The sequence below is a fragment of the Equus caballus genome, chromosome 19 (genome assembly GCF_041296265.1).
Source record: "Equus caballus isolate H_3958 breed thoroughbred chromosome 19, TB-T2T, whole genome shotgun sequence".
Classification (NCBI taxonomy): domain Eukaryota; kingdom Metazoa; phylum Chordata; class Mammalia; order Perissodactyla; family Equidae; genus Equus; species Equus caballus.
Genome location: NC_091702.1, coordinates 56,102,573 through 56,117,412, shown reverse-complemented (window position 1 = coordinate 56,117,412; position 14,840 = coordinate 56,102,573). Strand labels below are relative to the sequence as shown.

Below are 14,840 nucleotides of genomic sequence, written 5' to 3'. Positions count from 1 at the left end.
CCTTCTCTTGAACTGTTTTCGCGGGCGAATCAAGTAGTTTTGATTGGAAAAGCTGCTAGAGGTGAAAAACATCTCATCGTGAAGTGGATCCACTTCTCTTGTTTTCAAGTTCTCATGCAGTGATGTCTCTAAGTCCAAAGTTTAATACTTTCTGAATTTGCTCACTCCTTCCATTAAGAGCTGAAAAATAAGAAAAAAAACAAAAGGCTTTGAAATTAACATGTCACAGCAGAGCTTAAAGAACACATTTTGTTTGCTTTAGATAGCTTCCATAGAGTTTTGGGCTTGGGAGTTAAAAAAAAGTTTTTTTTACATTCAAGGGAAGCCCAGAAAGGTGACATTTCAAAAGTAATCTTGGGATCTTCCTTCACAGAGTGTTTTTGTGGGGAGGCAGGGGGAGCATTTCATTGATGCAAACAGCCAGATGATGTATTCCCACTATCCTGTGGTGTACTTGACAAAAGAGCACTATACTGAAGTGCCTTTTCAGCATCAGAAGATCCATGATAAATAGTGTACACTTTCTTATTAACCGAAAGATACTCCTGCAGTAAAAAAAAAAAAAAAGAAAAGAAAAGAAAAGAAAAGAAAGAAAGAAAAAAACCTTTCGGTAATATTATACAGCTCAAAAGGTTGAAAAGGAAGCTTAAATGAATGTTAAGAATAGCCGGGAAGAGGAAATTTTAATAAAACGTCAACAGGAGGCAAAATGCAGCAGGAGTTACGGTATAGAAAGGTGGCTGAGGCGCAGGCGTTGCTGTTGGGGAGTTAGCCTGGACATGAGGTGAGGCCATTTGGTGATTAAATGTCAGCTGCCCTACAGATCTGTATAGGAGCCTTCAGTGTGCTCTTGGTACAGGCTGCTGTTTCCTTTTCCCTAAGCCCCTCTTGAGGCCCTGAGGAGCCCCTAACTGGAGCCCTCCAGGGCGCCACCGTGGAGGCCAGGGTGCTTTGCCTGTTTGCCAAGATGTGTCTGTGATTATCGATGTCCAAAGTCCTCCTGTCATGAGAGACCCTATAGTTTACTGCCACGGAAAAGTACCATTTGAAGGAGTAGGAGACATTGCGGAAAGCGGGAAAATGGACTTGAGAGTCTCATTCCAAGCGGGATTTCCAAGTAGCGCCACCACATGAACTGCTCCCTGACTGCCCCCGGGCACCCATTTCATCTACGAAAAGGGGATCTCCCTGCCTTGTGGAGATTCTGTGAAGAGCAAATGGGACAAAGAATTTGGAAGAAGATTCCAAGCAAGGCAATACAGATGTAAAGTATCATTTCCTTCTCTGTAAAATGGGAGTAAGTGATGTGTACGTGAATCTTAACTACGAATTGATTGAAACACAGACCATCCTTGATACTGTCATCCAAATATGAGATACAGCACCTTTCTCAGCCACTTTACCTCTCGTATTTCCGCTGCCTCTGTGGTTTATTGAGAATGCAACACTTCCTGTGTAATGTCATTGTGTGTGTGTGTGTGTGCGTGTTGAGGAAGGAAAGACATTGTGGTTTCGTTTAACATCTGAGCGCTGACTGCGTGAAAGGCTGGAGGAAAGACGACTTGTCCGAGGTCTGACGGGTCCCAGCCTGCAACCCTCGCCGCCTGCAGCCCCTGCAGCAGGTCTGTCCACCCACCCGAGCGCAGGAGGACCAGAGGGAGGAGGCGGGGCAGCCAAGGGCTGGGGGCTCCTCGCTGGGCCGCCCGGGAGGGCGCGGGCCAATCAGAGCGCGCTCTGCCGGCGGCCAATCACAGGCCGCCTAGCCCCGCCAATCTGCCCAGCAGTGCGGGGCGGGGCCGCGGGAGTGCCGGCGCCGCCGGTTAGACTTGGGAGCGCTTCAGGAAGCCTCCGGGCCGGGGAGTCAGTGCCGACACGCCGGGGAGGGCTCGCAGGCAGGCCCAGCTTAGGTGGCAGCCCAGGGACACACACGGAAGACAAATCAGGCCGGCGACGGTGCGTCCGGGCGCTCACGTGTGTAGAGACCCGCCGGCTTGTCTATATGCGGTGTGGGCACCTGTCGTGTGAGTGGCTCCGGGCGTGGCTGCTCGTCGGTCGTGCAGTTTCTGTAAGATTTATCCCTAGGGGCCTACCTTCCCCAGCTCCAGACGGGAACGTAAGAAGTTTAACTGAGCCGGGTCTGAGCAGATTAAGCGAGTGGAACAGCCGCTGGGCCGGGCCGGAGAGGGTGGGGAGTGCGGGTGTTGGGGGTTAGGGACCACCTATTCGTCCCGTCTGCCAGGCAGAAAGGCCTTTTGGCAAGACTGGCTTGACAGAGGTGGCCCTGAAATGCCTCGAGAGCCTAGGCAATAATGATCACTGAGTGAGTGGCCCTGGGCTGACCCTGGGCAGTTTGTTGACTGACAGAGTGATGCTAGCAGTTAGGAAGGCGAGGAGCAAACTCAGGATGGGGACCATCTGCTCCCCCAACCCCAGCGGGACAAAGACATCATCGGAGGTCTGCAATGCCGACTGGATGGCCTCGCTGCCCCCTCACCTCCACAACGTCCCCCTTTCCAATCTGGCAATCCCAGGTATTCTTTTCCTGCTTGCTCCCCCTGTGTGTGATTCTGCCATTTTAGTGTTGTTAATGGGTTGTGTTGCTTTTCTATTGTGCTGAGAAAATAATTGTCAGTGACCTTAACTAAGTCTCTTTTTATTTCCAAACCAAAAACTTAGTGAAGCAGCTGCTGTACGGAGATTTAAGCACGCTGCATCATTGGCAGAGGGACTCAGGAAAATGGAAGCACTGTTTTTGTTTGTTTGTTTGTGTCTTTGTTTTGTTTTTACTTAATAGCCTCATTCTAAGAATATTACCTTCTTACTGTTGGGGCCAGGGTATGTGAAGGGTGCGTTTACTTAAAGCACTTAAAGAGAAAAGGAGAGATCAAGGGTAATGAATAGAGAATCATTAATGATTTTAGATCTGAGTCAAAATTAAGACTGAAAAGTATTTCCTTTCTCGTTTATCTGACCTTTCATATTGGAGAAACAAAAAACAAATTAGCATCCGAGAATAGGTTCAGACCCAGACCGAGCATAAAGACGTATTTTTGTTGTTGGAGAAGCCAGAAATAGAGAATGCAAGCGCTCGTCACAGGCAGTCATCAGGTGAGATGAGGTGGTGGTGGTTGAAGCTTTGTCTATATATACACAGGTGTCTGCTCGGCTGATCTAGAACCAAAGCCTTGAAAAGCGCTTCTGCTCCAGCCACTGTCCCTCTTCTGGGGGTTTTATACATTGACAACACTCTCATTAGATTTGTTAAATGTGACCTCTTCCTTCCACTCAAAAGCTGGGTGAAGCATGGTTCTAGGGAAAGACGTTGGACTACAGTGATCTTGGTGTAGTGGTGCTGGGCAAAGTCCTAGATGCTGGTACCTGGAAAGCACTCCTAGGGGTAGGGGATGGGCCACTCCCACTCCTTTCTCTCACCTGGAGACAGAGCAATCAGCTTCACTCCTAGACTAACAGGCAAATGCCCGAGCATCCCAGGAGCCGTCTGCCTTTTCGGTGGCTGATGAGATGACCTCATGCAACCTCGGATCTTTGCTTTCTATGCACAAGCAAGAGCAGTGCTGGCTTCAGACGCAGCCTTTCCTTCCTCATCTCTTCTTTTGGAAGTCTTCCAGGCTCATTGTCCTCGTGGGCTCTTGTTGCTTTTGAGCAAGGAGAGAGTTGCAAAATCTCTTCAGAGTTATGATCACTTGTGTTCTATCAACCATTGACTACAGCTTCTTGGGAAAGGCCAGTTGGTCACACTTCAGAACAGGTCTTTTCCATGTTTCCTGGATGCCTGTGGAGTTATCACTGAAGTGATGCACAGGCCTCTTTTAACATTAGTCATTTGTCTTCAGGCCTTCTGATGGAGCTGTTTGGCAGGTGCTGGGGCAGGTAGTGTGTTTGCAAACAGAATGGCATCTTAGGCAGGCTGTAAATAGCTCTGTCACTCCCAGCCTGTCGGGGTAGGTTGGGGCTTCCTCCTTCCCTGTGTCCTTTGGACAGCTCCGTCCACAGCTGCGGCCCTGCCCGTGGCTTGGCTGTGCACCCTGACTCCATGACTCCGCAGAGGAGCAGGCATTTGTTCTGCAGTCTGTGGGGTGTCTCACGGGGATGAATTGCCCGGGTTTGCAAACAGCAGGAGCCTACTCCTGCAACTGGAAATTCTATGATTACCCACCATGGAGGAGGCAGAATTGGTTCACCCTGCTTTGTGAAGTCCAGTCCTTCTAAGCAAAAAAGAAAAGGGCTTGACTCCTCAAAGTATGCTGGATTCACTACTGTGAATGCCCTTTTCCCAGCAACAGAAGAGACATAAGTGTATGCATATGTAAGCTTAAGACAGGAAAACCACGTATTAAGTGCTAGCCATTCATGGACCCTCTGCCCCACCCCTATTCCACCACTAGTTCCTGTTCCCCTACCTCAGGTTAATATTCCCAGCCAAAGGCTAGCAGTCTAGTTCTGCGGAGCCTTGCTGACAAATTCTGAAATGCAGAGGGCATTCAGGAAGTGGATCTTCTTCCTCCTTCCTCTCATGTTCTTCTGCCTCATCATCACCTTCACCATAATAGCTGTTATTTACTGAGCCCTACCGTGCAGCACCACTGGCATACATTACACCTCCGGGATAGATATTAACATCGTCATTTTAGAAATAAGGAAATTATTGTCCAGAGGAGTTAAGTAATTTTCTCAAGATCACACAAATAGTAAATAGCAGAACTAATATTTGAGCCCTAGGTAGCAGGCTCCAAAACCCAGGCACTGTCCCTGTGCTCCTAAGGGGACCTTGGGAGGTACAGAGCAGCCGTGGGGGCTGGGAGGTAGTTTTCACAGGCCATCCTCTGCAGTGAATGAAAGAACTTTTAAAACTAGGTGGTCTTTATCTGAGTGACTATGCATCACTGTGAAGAGATAGATAGACAGACATATATGTGTACATATTATATATCTGAGTAAATATATATATATTTCCCCGTTTACAATTATGTGTGTGTGTGTGTGTGTGTGTGTGTGTATATATATATATATATATTTAGAATTGGAACCCAGTAAGTTTTAAATTCAAATTTAGTGCTTAGACCTATTTTGTGTGTGTGCGTGTGCACGTGTGTGCTCGAGTTGCCAACCTAGGACATCTGTAAGATCGGATCCTATCTGTTGCGATGGGGGTGGGCGGCAGTGATGTGGGAAAGGGCAGGGAAAAGGCAGAGGGTCAGGCAGTGCTAACAAACCTGGGATGGAGGAAACTGGTTGGATGTGAGTGTATCTGCCGCATTCGCCTAAGTAGTTGTGGGAGAGAACATGTGTGAATATGCACCTCTCAACAAAGCCTCGATGTATTATTTTACTTCCACAACTGTTAAGAACACCTGTTAATGACCAGGGTCACGCAAACACACTGAAATATCTTGGAGAAGAACCTCAGAACAATTCTCATTGCCAACTGTATCGAATGATTGGAGACCCTAAGGATAAAGGATCTGGAAATTGCAAAAGTCAGATTTTTAAATTAAAACTTTAAACTCTACAAACATTTTTGCTGACGTTAGTGAAAGCATGATATTCTCTATGGACAAATAGACTGATAGGAAATTTTTTTCTATAATGTGTACAGCTTTTCAATGAATTCTTTTTCTCTGTATATTTTAGTGCTATTTCTTTTTTGCTTCTTTTTATTTGAAAGGTCTATTGGAAAGAGACTTGAACTTAAGGATCTTGAAATTTGATATTGTTGATTCTGGTTGTGTGATATTGAAGAAGTATATGAATTTCTCGGAACTTAGTTTCCTCATTTGTAATTAAGGTGTTAGATTAAACAAAATATAGAGTCCTTTCCAAATTAAAAGTTCTTTTTTTAATTTTTGAGGAAGAGTAGCCCTGAGCTAACATTTGCTGCCAATCCTCCTCTTTTTGCTGAGGAAGATTGGCCCTGAGCTAACATCTGTGCCCGTCTTCCTCCACTTTATATGTGGGACGCCTGCCACAGCATGGCTCGCCAAGCAGTGCCGTGTCCGCACCCGGGATCCAAACTGGCAAACCCCGGGCCCCCGAAGCAGAACATGCAAACTTAACGGCTGTGTCACTGGGCCAGCCCCCAAATTAAAAATTCTTTGATTAATTTGAGAGGTTTTTGTTTAGTTGATTGGTTTTTGGTTTTTGCCTTTTCTTTGTCTAAAGGTGGAAAGAGATGGGAAGAATGATTGGCTCATTTAAGTCTAAAGGCCATTTCTTTTATGCGTCTTCAGAGCAAGACATTATTTTTGGCATGTGCAAACAAGGACTCTCAATTGCCAGAATGAAGCAGGGTCTTCTCACTTTGGCCTCCTAAAAGGGACTGCAGATTAGTTGTTCTAAATGGACAGATCTGAATACGTTTTAAGAAACCTCCATGCTCAGGCCTGTGGGAGACCCAAAGGTGAATCAGGTGTCAACCTTGCTGTGTGTATATGTGTGTATGTATATATACACCTTCACCATACATAATTTTTAGAAAAACTAATTGGGTAAATATTAAAACAGAGATAAAGTGTTCCAGAAGGACACAGAATGGAAAGATTAATTCCAACTTTTAAGGTTAGGAACTACTTTGTTGAAAAAATGGCAGTTGACTTGGGATTTAAAGAATGGTCAACATTTTGAGAGATATGGCTTGGGGGTCAGGACTGAAAAGAGGGCTTTCCAAGTGAAATAAGCCAATTGGCTGAAGGGATAGGGGTACATTTGGGAAATGGCTGGAGGACTCCCTCTCCTGCCCCTCAGTAAGGCGTTGTTAATATGTCTGATCACAGCACTTCTCGTCTGTCTTCTACATTGTCTATGAACAACTTGCACACGCAGAATTTGACTTATTTCTCTTTATAATCCTAAGTCCTAGTTCGGGGTAGCAGCTCGGTTGTTGGTGACTGTTGAGTGAATAATTTAATGCTTGGAACTGGAGAGTAAGAATGCTGGAAAAGTGGCTTGCAGCCACCGTCATTTTCAGTTGTGATCAGAGCTAAACCGAATAGAGCGGTTTGGTTCATCTTCTGTAAATAGCTGTATGAAGCAATCTGAACATTTCCAATCCATTTCTTGTTACTTTTGCATACTATTCCTGCAGCTCTAGATGAGGCTCGTCACTCAGCCCCTTGAGAAATGAAAATTCTGAGGCAGAGCGAAGTGGTCAGAAGAGTCAGAGCAGAACTCTGGAGAACTTCTGTCCTAGAAACAATTCTTCCGCCTGCATCTTTTCTGCCTTCCTTCTTCCCTTGTCATGTTTGAGCTTCTCACCTTTCCTGTCTCGCAGCAGCCTCAGCCTGCTCTCATTTCTTGTTCTCCTCTTCACCTTCCTTCCACTGACCCGGCCCGTATCATCCTGGCCTCTCCCTTTCCGGGCTCAGCCCTTGCTCCCACACTTCTCACTGCTCTCCAATTTCCAGACGGTTCTCTGTTCTCATCTTACTGATGATGATTCCCTTCTCTTCTTTTTCGCTTTTCTGGAATCCTCTCCTTTCACGTGCACTTCTGCTTTGACTGCCTGGTGACTTCTATGGCTCTTCTACTGTGGTCCCACACTCCCTCCCTACATACGTGACACGGAGACAAAATCACCCTGGGGGCAGGATGCAGGAATCTTACTCAGATCCTGCTATGGAAGTTGGATCAGGTCTGGTGTATCTAAGAGAGATGTGAGGGACACCACCCCAAAAGAAAAGGGCTTGGCTTTTCAAGTATGCTGGATTCACTACTGTGAATGCCCTTTTCCCAGCAACAGAAGAGACATGAGTGTATGCATACATAAGCTTAAGACGTGTACTAAGTGCTAGCCATTCACGGTGGACCTCTGCCCCACCCCTATCCCACCACTAGTTTAGGTTGGCTCTGCTTTGAGGGTAGTGTGAGCCATGAGTTGGCCCTGGGACAAATCTATTCTCCTACAGGATTTGAAGCTGTAGAAAACCAAGGACCGAGCTGAATCAACCAGGGCTGACCCAATCAAGAAAAAATCATATGGGACCAAAGTGTCCCCTAAATGGGAATAGTTTGGTGTTGTCGTTTTGCATGGTCGTAGTGAGGAATAAAAAGAGGCTATGACTTTGGTGTTCCCATTAGTGGGTTTCTCTTCTAGGAAGCTTCATCACTTCCCTAGATTTCCCCCCTCCCAACCCAGTCACACAAAAGCCACAAGGAATTCAGGAGTCACATGTGTCTGTAAGAGGTGGCATCATGGATTGGTGTAGGTTATTAACACTAAAGCCACACTGTCTGGCTTTGAACTCCAACTCTGTTCCTCTAGACTCTGTGACCTTGGGCAAGTTACTAACCTCTCTGTGCCTCAGTGTCCTTCTCTGTAAAACAGAGATAATAATGGCACTAACTCATTCGGTCAGAGTGAGAATTACATAAATTTATTCATATAACACACTTAGAATAGTTTCTGTCATAATATAAGTGCTATGTAATAATAATAATAGTAATTATTATTATTATATGTCTTTTTTACATTAATCACAACGTTCATCTGTTGAAAGCCTGAACCTGAAATGAACAACAAAAAAGAGGTGTAAGATGCAGTCCATAGGCTCAGGTAATTTACGGTCTAGTCAAGGAGCTGACCTTCCAGTTGAGCCGTGTGGCTCAGTGTTCTCTGTCTGATCAGATCAGGATAACTCGAACGGTCCTGTCCTCGGGGACAGAGTTAAGGGCTGCCCAGGAAGCGTGCCCCGAGGGAGTCTTCAGTGCAGTGTGAGGGCAGCTGATCAAGAGAGCCAGGAAATCCTCTTTATCTCCTTACTCTGCCCTCCCATCCCAAGTTCAGCTGTCAAGCTTTGTCGTTTCCAGACATCCAAAGCCTTTGGGAAAAATTCAACTCTCCGTGACAGGACCATATTGTTAACTTTGCTTCTGCTCTCCTCATTTCCCCATCACTTGTCCCCCTAACCCAGTCATTTTGTTTCCAGCTCCAGATTAGGAATATTACAGAATGCTTTCCTTTGAGCAAGTCTCTATGCATAGTTTATAACTCCTTCCCCCAGCCATCGGGATAGCTTCATGATCTCTCCAAACATATGCATCACCCCCGCGTCCCCCGCCACACACAGACACACATACTACCCATCACCCACGCAGAAACACCTAGCTGTGACCGCAGCCTCATCCTCAAGAGAGCCCACATTCTAATGCCTGTCATGGTTTACTCTTTATAAAGATCCTGCAAATCATGCCCACTGACATTTCAAATCCTGGGCGCCTGCTCTGTCACCTGCACGGTGCTGTGTCAGATGTGCTTCTGAAGCTGAGGATTTGGTTTCTAGGACGTGATCTGACCTGACTTCCACTCCATGGGTCGGGCTGGCTCCATATCTCTCCCAGCCTCTAAAAGCGTCCAAGTCCAGGGACACTAGAGGTAATGTTAGCGAAATGCTTCAGTGCCCTGTAACTTTGCCTTTGGGAAAAATGCAAACTATTTTGCAAATGCTAACTAACGCTAATTAGAGTTTCAAACCATGCCTGCAGAGGACGGATTATTTATAGATGTTGTTACAGGTGGGTGTGTTTGTCTGTGTGAAAAGAAATTGAACACACATCAAGACCCAAATTTAGGTGGAGGAGATCTTTGACCAAATCTGTTTGAGTATTTACACACGTGGTTAAACAAGAGTCCTTCCACTCTCTCACATCCATAGAAATTTCAGTTTTATATTGCTAAGCACCCGTGGGGATCAAAGAGTACCTGGGAGGATGACATTAGCAGATCTCTAGGTAGCTCCAAGAGAAAATGGATTTGTTGGGGCCGGCCCAGTGGTGCAGCAGTTAAGTGCGCACATTCAGCTTCGGCGGCCCGGAGTTCACTGGTTCGGATCCCAGGCGCGGACATAGCACCACCTGGCAAAAAGCCGCTGTGGTAGGCATCCCACATATAAAGTAGAGGAAGATGGGCATGGATGTTAGCTCAGGGCCAGTCTCCCTCAGCAAAAAGAGGAGGATTGGCAGCAGTTAGCTCAGGGCTAATCTTCCTCAAAAAGAGAAAAGAAAAGAAAATGGATTTGGCCAGAGACGCCTGCATTGCTCTGAGGGGGATGACTAGATTGTGGTATCTGTGAAAGGTCAGCAGTCTCTCTTGGATCCATTGTCTGCTAAGCAGCTGAAATTTTCTTAGAGAATAACAGGGTTTTTCTTTTTTAAATTTCTAATTATTTTAGAACTATTGGCTGTAATGTGTTATTTCTTCCTGGAGAGTATCCTATCGATATTTTTTTTCTCTGTACACACCTGACAATGGCAAAATAACGGAAAAATAGTAAGTATGTGTACCCGATAATGCAAATCTCTTAAGAGTGCAGCAGTAAGGGTGGAACTGAAAAATTCCTAGACTGTCAGCCTGAGATGAATATTTTATGAACAGGTATGACTTCAAGGCTTATATAATGAAAGCAGTATTCTTAAAGTACAGTTGAAACCAGATGAAAAAAATGCCAAAGAGATAAAGATGAATTGTCCCTCCTCCCCTCCCTGGGTTTGAGTTCAGGTCGTTGTCCTGGCAGGAGGTGCCCAGATGGACCCGCCTAACAATTATATGAGCACCTTATATCAGTTTGGCTAAAAAAAAATTATTACTGCTTGTTTATTCCTTTTGCTTCTCATTGCCTATGTTCAAAAAATGTATTCATCTCAAGGAAAATCATTTATTCAAAGGATATTTATTGAGCGCCCTTTTGTGCCAGGTACTGTGTTAGATGAAGTAAATATGGAGATAAATAAGGTTCTTCTTCCTGCTCTTCATGAAGTCGTGATCTTAGAAGAGAGCCGAAATTCAAACACTATGGAGAAGAATGCATAGGACACTAAAACGCTCAGAAAACTAACACCCAATTCCGTTACTGGAAGGAGGAGGAAAGCTGGGTAGATTGGGCTTCCAAGAGGAGATGACCCTTGGGTGGAGTTGTAAAGAGCAACTAGCAGATATCCAGGTATTACAAGGAGAGAGAAGAGGGTCACAATGCAGAGGTACCAAGGAGCCAGATAAAAGGTGACCTTGAGGAAACCCAAGAGTCTAGAGTGGTCAGGGCATAGATTTAATTTAAAGAAAGGTTTGGAGATGAGACTGGGAAAGTGGGCTAATGAACCTTATGTGTCATGCCAAGATTAAACGTTAAACATTATCCCGAAAGCAAAAAGCAGCCATCGAAAGACTTGGTCAGGTAACCACTACCCTCACCCACAGCAACTATTATATCCAATATAAGATGACTTGAGTTTGCAATTAGTGTCTTTATTTTTTTATAATGTTTTAAAATTTCAGCTAAAATTTCACCTCTTTAGGAAATCTATCCTGACCTTCTAGTTCCATTTAAGTGACCTCCCAAGCTCCTCTAATGTTCTGCTTGTTCAGCGTGAATTCTATCGTTTCTTGTTTAACTATTATTTCCCCAAGTATATTGGCAGCTGGGGGGGCGGGGGTGGGGGAACTAGCTCTGTGCACTACACCACCACCCAGCTGTGAAATGGAAACTTTTACGTCCTGTACCAGATCATCAAATACCACTTATTTCACACACTGACATCCAGGGTTAAACCAACAGGCTCAATAAAAGCAGGAGAATTCTGTAGTAGAATATTTAATTTTCTTTATTGCAGTAACATTGGATTATAACATAGAATATTTAATTTAATATAATGTTTTCTCCTACGCTAAACAATTTACCATTTTCCCCTAAATGTTCATACTTTATTTCTTTTGTGTTAAATACTGAAAATTTGTTAACAAAACTGAGAGGGCTCATCAGGGGATGACCAAGTGCCCTTGTGAGGTGTCACTTTACCACAGACAATGCCATCTGTTCAGAGATAGAGCAGGGTGATAATTAGCAAAATAGAGAAAGAATTTCTAATTAGTGAATTACTTATACAATATCTTATTTGGAGGTAAGGATTGGGGTTTATTGGACAGTGGAGGAAGAGAAAGTCTTTCCAGAGAAAAATAGATATCCATCCATATGTGTAACACTTTAAAATGCCTCCTATACATGGAATTGAAAACCCTTTGACTCACACAAGTCGTTGGATGTTGAGGCTGATTTGGGGAATATCTAGAACAATGGAATTCCCATGGTGCCCTGCAGAGCCCTGGGGAGGCTTGGTGCCCCCTTGGAGCCAGCAAGACACCTCAAGACCAGGAATGGGGACTATCAAGGACAGGCCTTTACCAGAGAAGCTGAACTCAGAGAACCCAGAGAAGCTCTACCTACATGCATTTGTTTTTACATATAAATACTTCATTTGACAACATTCCAGGTCTTCAAGTGCTCTGAAAACCCGATTTCCTCTAACTCTCTCCAGCTCATCCAGCCAGTTGAGGGTAGACCAGGACCAGCTCTCTCGATTCCCAGGCTGATGTCGGTCCTCAGACAGTCGGATGCCCTTTGGCTTCTCAGCACATAAAAAATAAGTTGATCAACATCCTCTGGTTCCAAGGGTTCTGCCTTCTACAATTGCTTTGCTGCACTGTGAATAATTATGAATTCAGTAGGCACCTGATTAAAAATTAAATTGGCCACATGGCCCTCTCAGATTTTACTGACAGTTTGATGGCTATTATTAACAGTCTCCCACTTGCCCCATGGAAAATAATCCAGTCTTATAGGGGAAGTTTATCCCTTTGGGTTGGCAGAGTTTAAAGATGTTATCCTTTGGTTTGGAAACTGTTAAATGGTCCCCGATCTTGAACTGTGGACTCCCGTTGGCTCTATTTTTTCTCCTAAAGATGCCTCAGCCTTCCTGCACTTTCCAGGAAGGAGTCAAGTTCTCTACAAATGCGGCACTTTTCTCGAAGACCTAATTCGAGTGTGAGTGTGTGAGATGAGAGACCCCAAGGAGATGTTATTAGAAGATAATTTATGTGGGCATAGTTTGCAGGAAATCTACTCTCTGGGACTTTTCCTCTTAAATTGTTCAATGCGATATTTTATTATAGCTGCTCCTTTAGTCATCCTCTCTGGTTTATTTTCGTCCTCTGTGTTTTCTGACACATTGCTCTCTATTGACCCAGATAACTCAAACTAGAAGAACAAATGGAGATAAGTGGGGCTGGGGGTAAGCAGGTGCTGGGGGTGAAAAGGTACAGAGAGTAACTCTGCCTGTTTAAAGAATATGGATGGACCAAAGAGAAGTTTGGGAAAGGACCAGGAGACCTAGGCTTACCTGCCCTAGGCAGCTCTCTGAACAGCTGTTTGTTCAAGAAATCAAGCTTACACTTCATCTATACACTTATATTCAGTGCCTACTATATGCCAGAATGAATTAGACATGATCCACCCTCAAACACTCACAGTCAGATGTCAGAGACAAATATGGAGATAATTACCACAGTGTCCCAAGTTCATCACGTGTCAACAAAATGCCGTGGAAGCACACGGCAAAGAGCAATTACATCTGCTTGGTGGAGTGAGGTGAGCTCACAGACAAATGACTGGGACCTGAGTCACATACGGATACAGGCACACCTCAGCGATATTACGGGTTTGGTTCCAACCTCCATAATAAAGCAAGTCACATGAATTTTTTGGTTTCCCCGTGCATACAAAAGTTATGTTTACACTGCTGTTGTATCTTAATTGTACAAGAGCACAACCTAAAACAATGTACAGACCTTAATCAAAAAATGCTTTATTGCTGGGGCTGAGCCTGTGGCCGAGTGGTTAAGTTCACGTGCTCCACTTTAGCGGCCTGGGGTTTGCCAGTTCAGATCTTGGGTGCAGACCTACACACTGCTCATCAAGCCATGCTGTGGCGGCATCCCATATAGAAGAACTAGAATGACCTACAACTAGGATATGCAACTATTATTGGCACTTTGGGGAGAAGAAGAAAAAAAAGAGGAAGATTGGCAACAGATGTTAGCTCAGGGCCAATCTTCCTCACCAGAAAAAAACACACACAAAAAAACAAACCCCACCATACTTTAAAAAAAAAATGCTTTATTTCTAAAAAATACTAACCGTCATCTGAGCCTTCAGTGAGTCATACTCTTTTTGCTGGTGGAGGGTCTTGCCTCAATATTGATGACTACTGACTGATCAGGGTGGTGGTTGCTGAAGGTTGAAGTTGCTGTAGCAATTTCTTAAAATAGGGCAATGATGAAGTTGGTCACATCTATTGACTCTTCCTTTCGCAAATGATTTCTCTGTAGCACGTGATGCCATTTGATAGCATTTTACCCACAATAGAACTTCTTTTGAAATTGGAGTCAATCCTCTGAAACCCTGCCACTACTTTATCAACTATGTTTATGTAATATTCTAAGTCCTTTGTTGTCATTTCAACAGTCTTCACAGCATCTTCACCAGGAGGAGGTTCCACCTCAAGAAACCACTTTCTTTGCTCATCCGTAAGAAGCAACTCCTCATCCATTAAAGTTTTATCATGAGATTGCAGTAATTCAGTCACGTCTTCAGGCTCCACTTCTAATTCTAGTTCTCTTGCTATTTCTACCACATCTGCAGTTACTTCCTCCACTGAAGTCTTGAACCCCTCAAAGTCATCCTTGAGGGTTGGAATCAATTGCCTCCAAACTCTTGTTAATGTCGATACTTTGACCTTTTCCCATGAATCACAAGTGTTCTTAATGGCATCTAGAATGGTGAATCCTTTCTAGAAGGTTTTCAATTTACTTTGCCCAGATCCATCAGAGGAATCACTCTCTGTAGCAGGTATAGCCTTATGAAATGTATTTCTTAAATAATAAGCCTTGAAAGTAGAAATTACTCCTTGATCCATGGGTCGCAGAATGGGTATTGTGTTAGCAGGCACAAAAACATTAAGCTCATTGTACATCTCCATCAGCGGTTGGGTGACCAGGT

At 44.5% G+C, this 14,840-nt stretch overlaps 1 protein-coding gene across 6 annotated transcripts in view; it reads left to right on the top strand.

Moving 5' to 3' along the window:
• The first annotated feature begins 1,489 nt into the window (after positions 1 to 1,489).
• The window catches only part of PLCXD2 (phosphatidylinositol specific phospholipase C X domain containing 2), a 51,833-nt gene continuing 38,482 nt past the window's right edge, over positions 1,490 to 14,840 (top strand). The window contains exons 1-2 of one of the 6 annotated variants that reach the window (XM_014732896.3): positions 1,490 to 1,622; positions 2,350 to 2,531. In XM_014732896.3, coding sequence (XP_014588382.1) covers positions 2,369 to 2,531 — 163 coding nt within the window. In that variant the 5' untranslated portion in view covers positions 1,490 to 1,622; positions 2,350 to 2,368. Of the gene's footprint in view, positions 1,623 to 1,703; positions 2,066 to 2,349; positions 2,532 to 14,840 lie in introns of those variants that run through there. The other 5 variants (XM_001501392.6, XM_014732897.3, XM_005602014.3 and 2 more) reach the window with 5 other exon arrangements.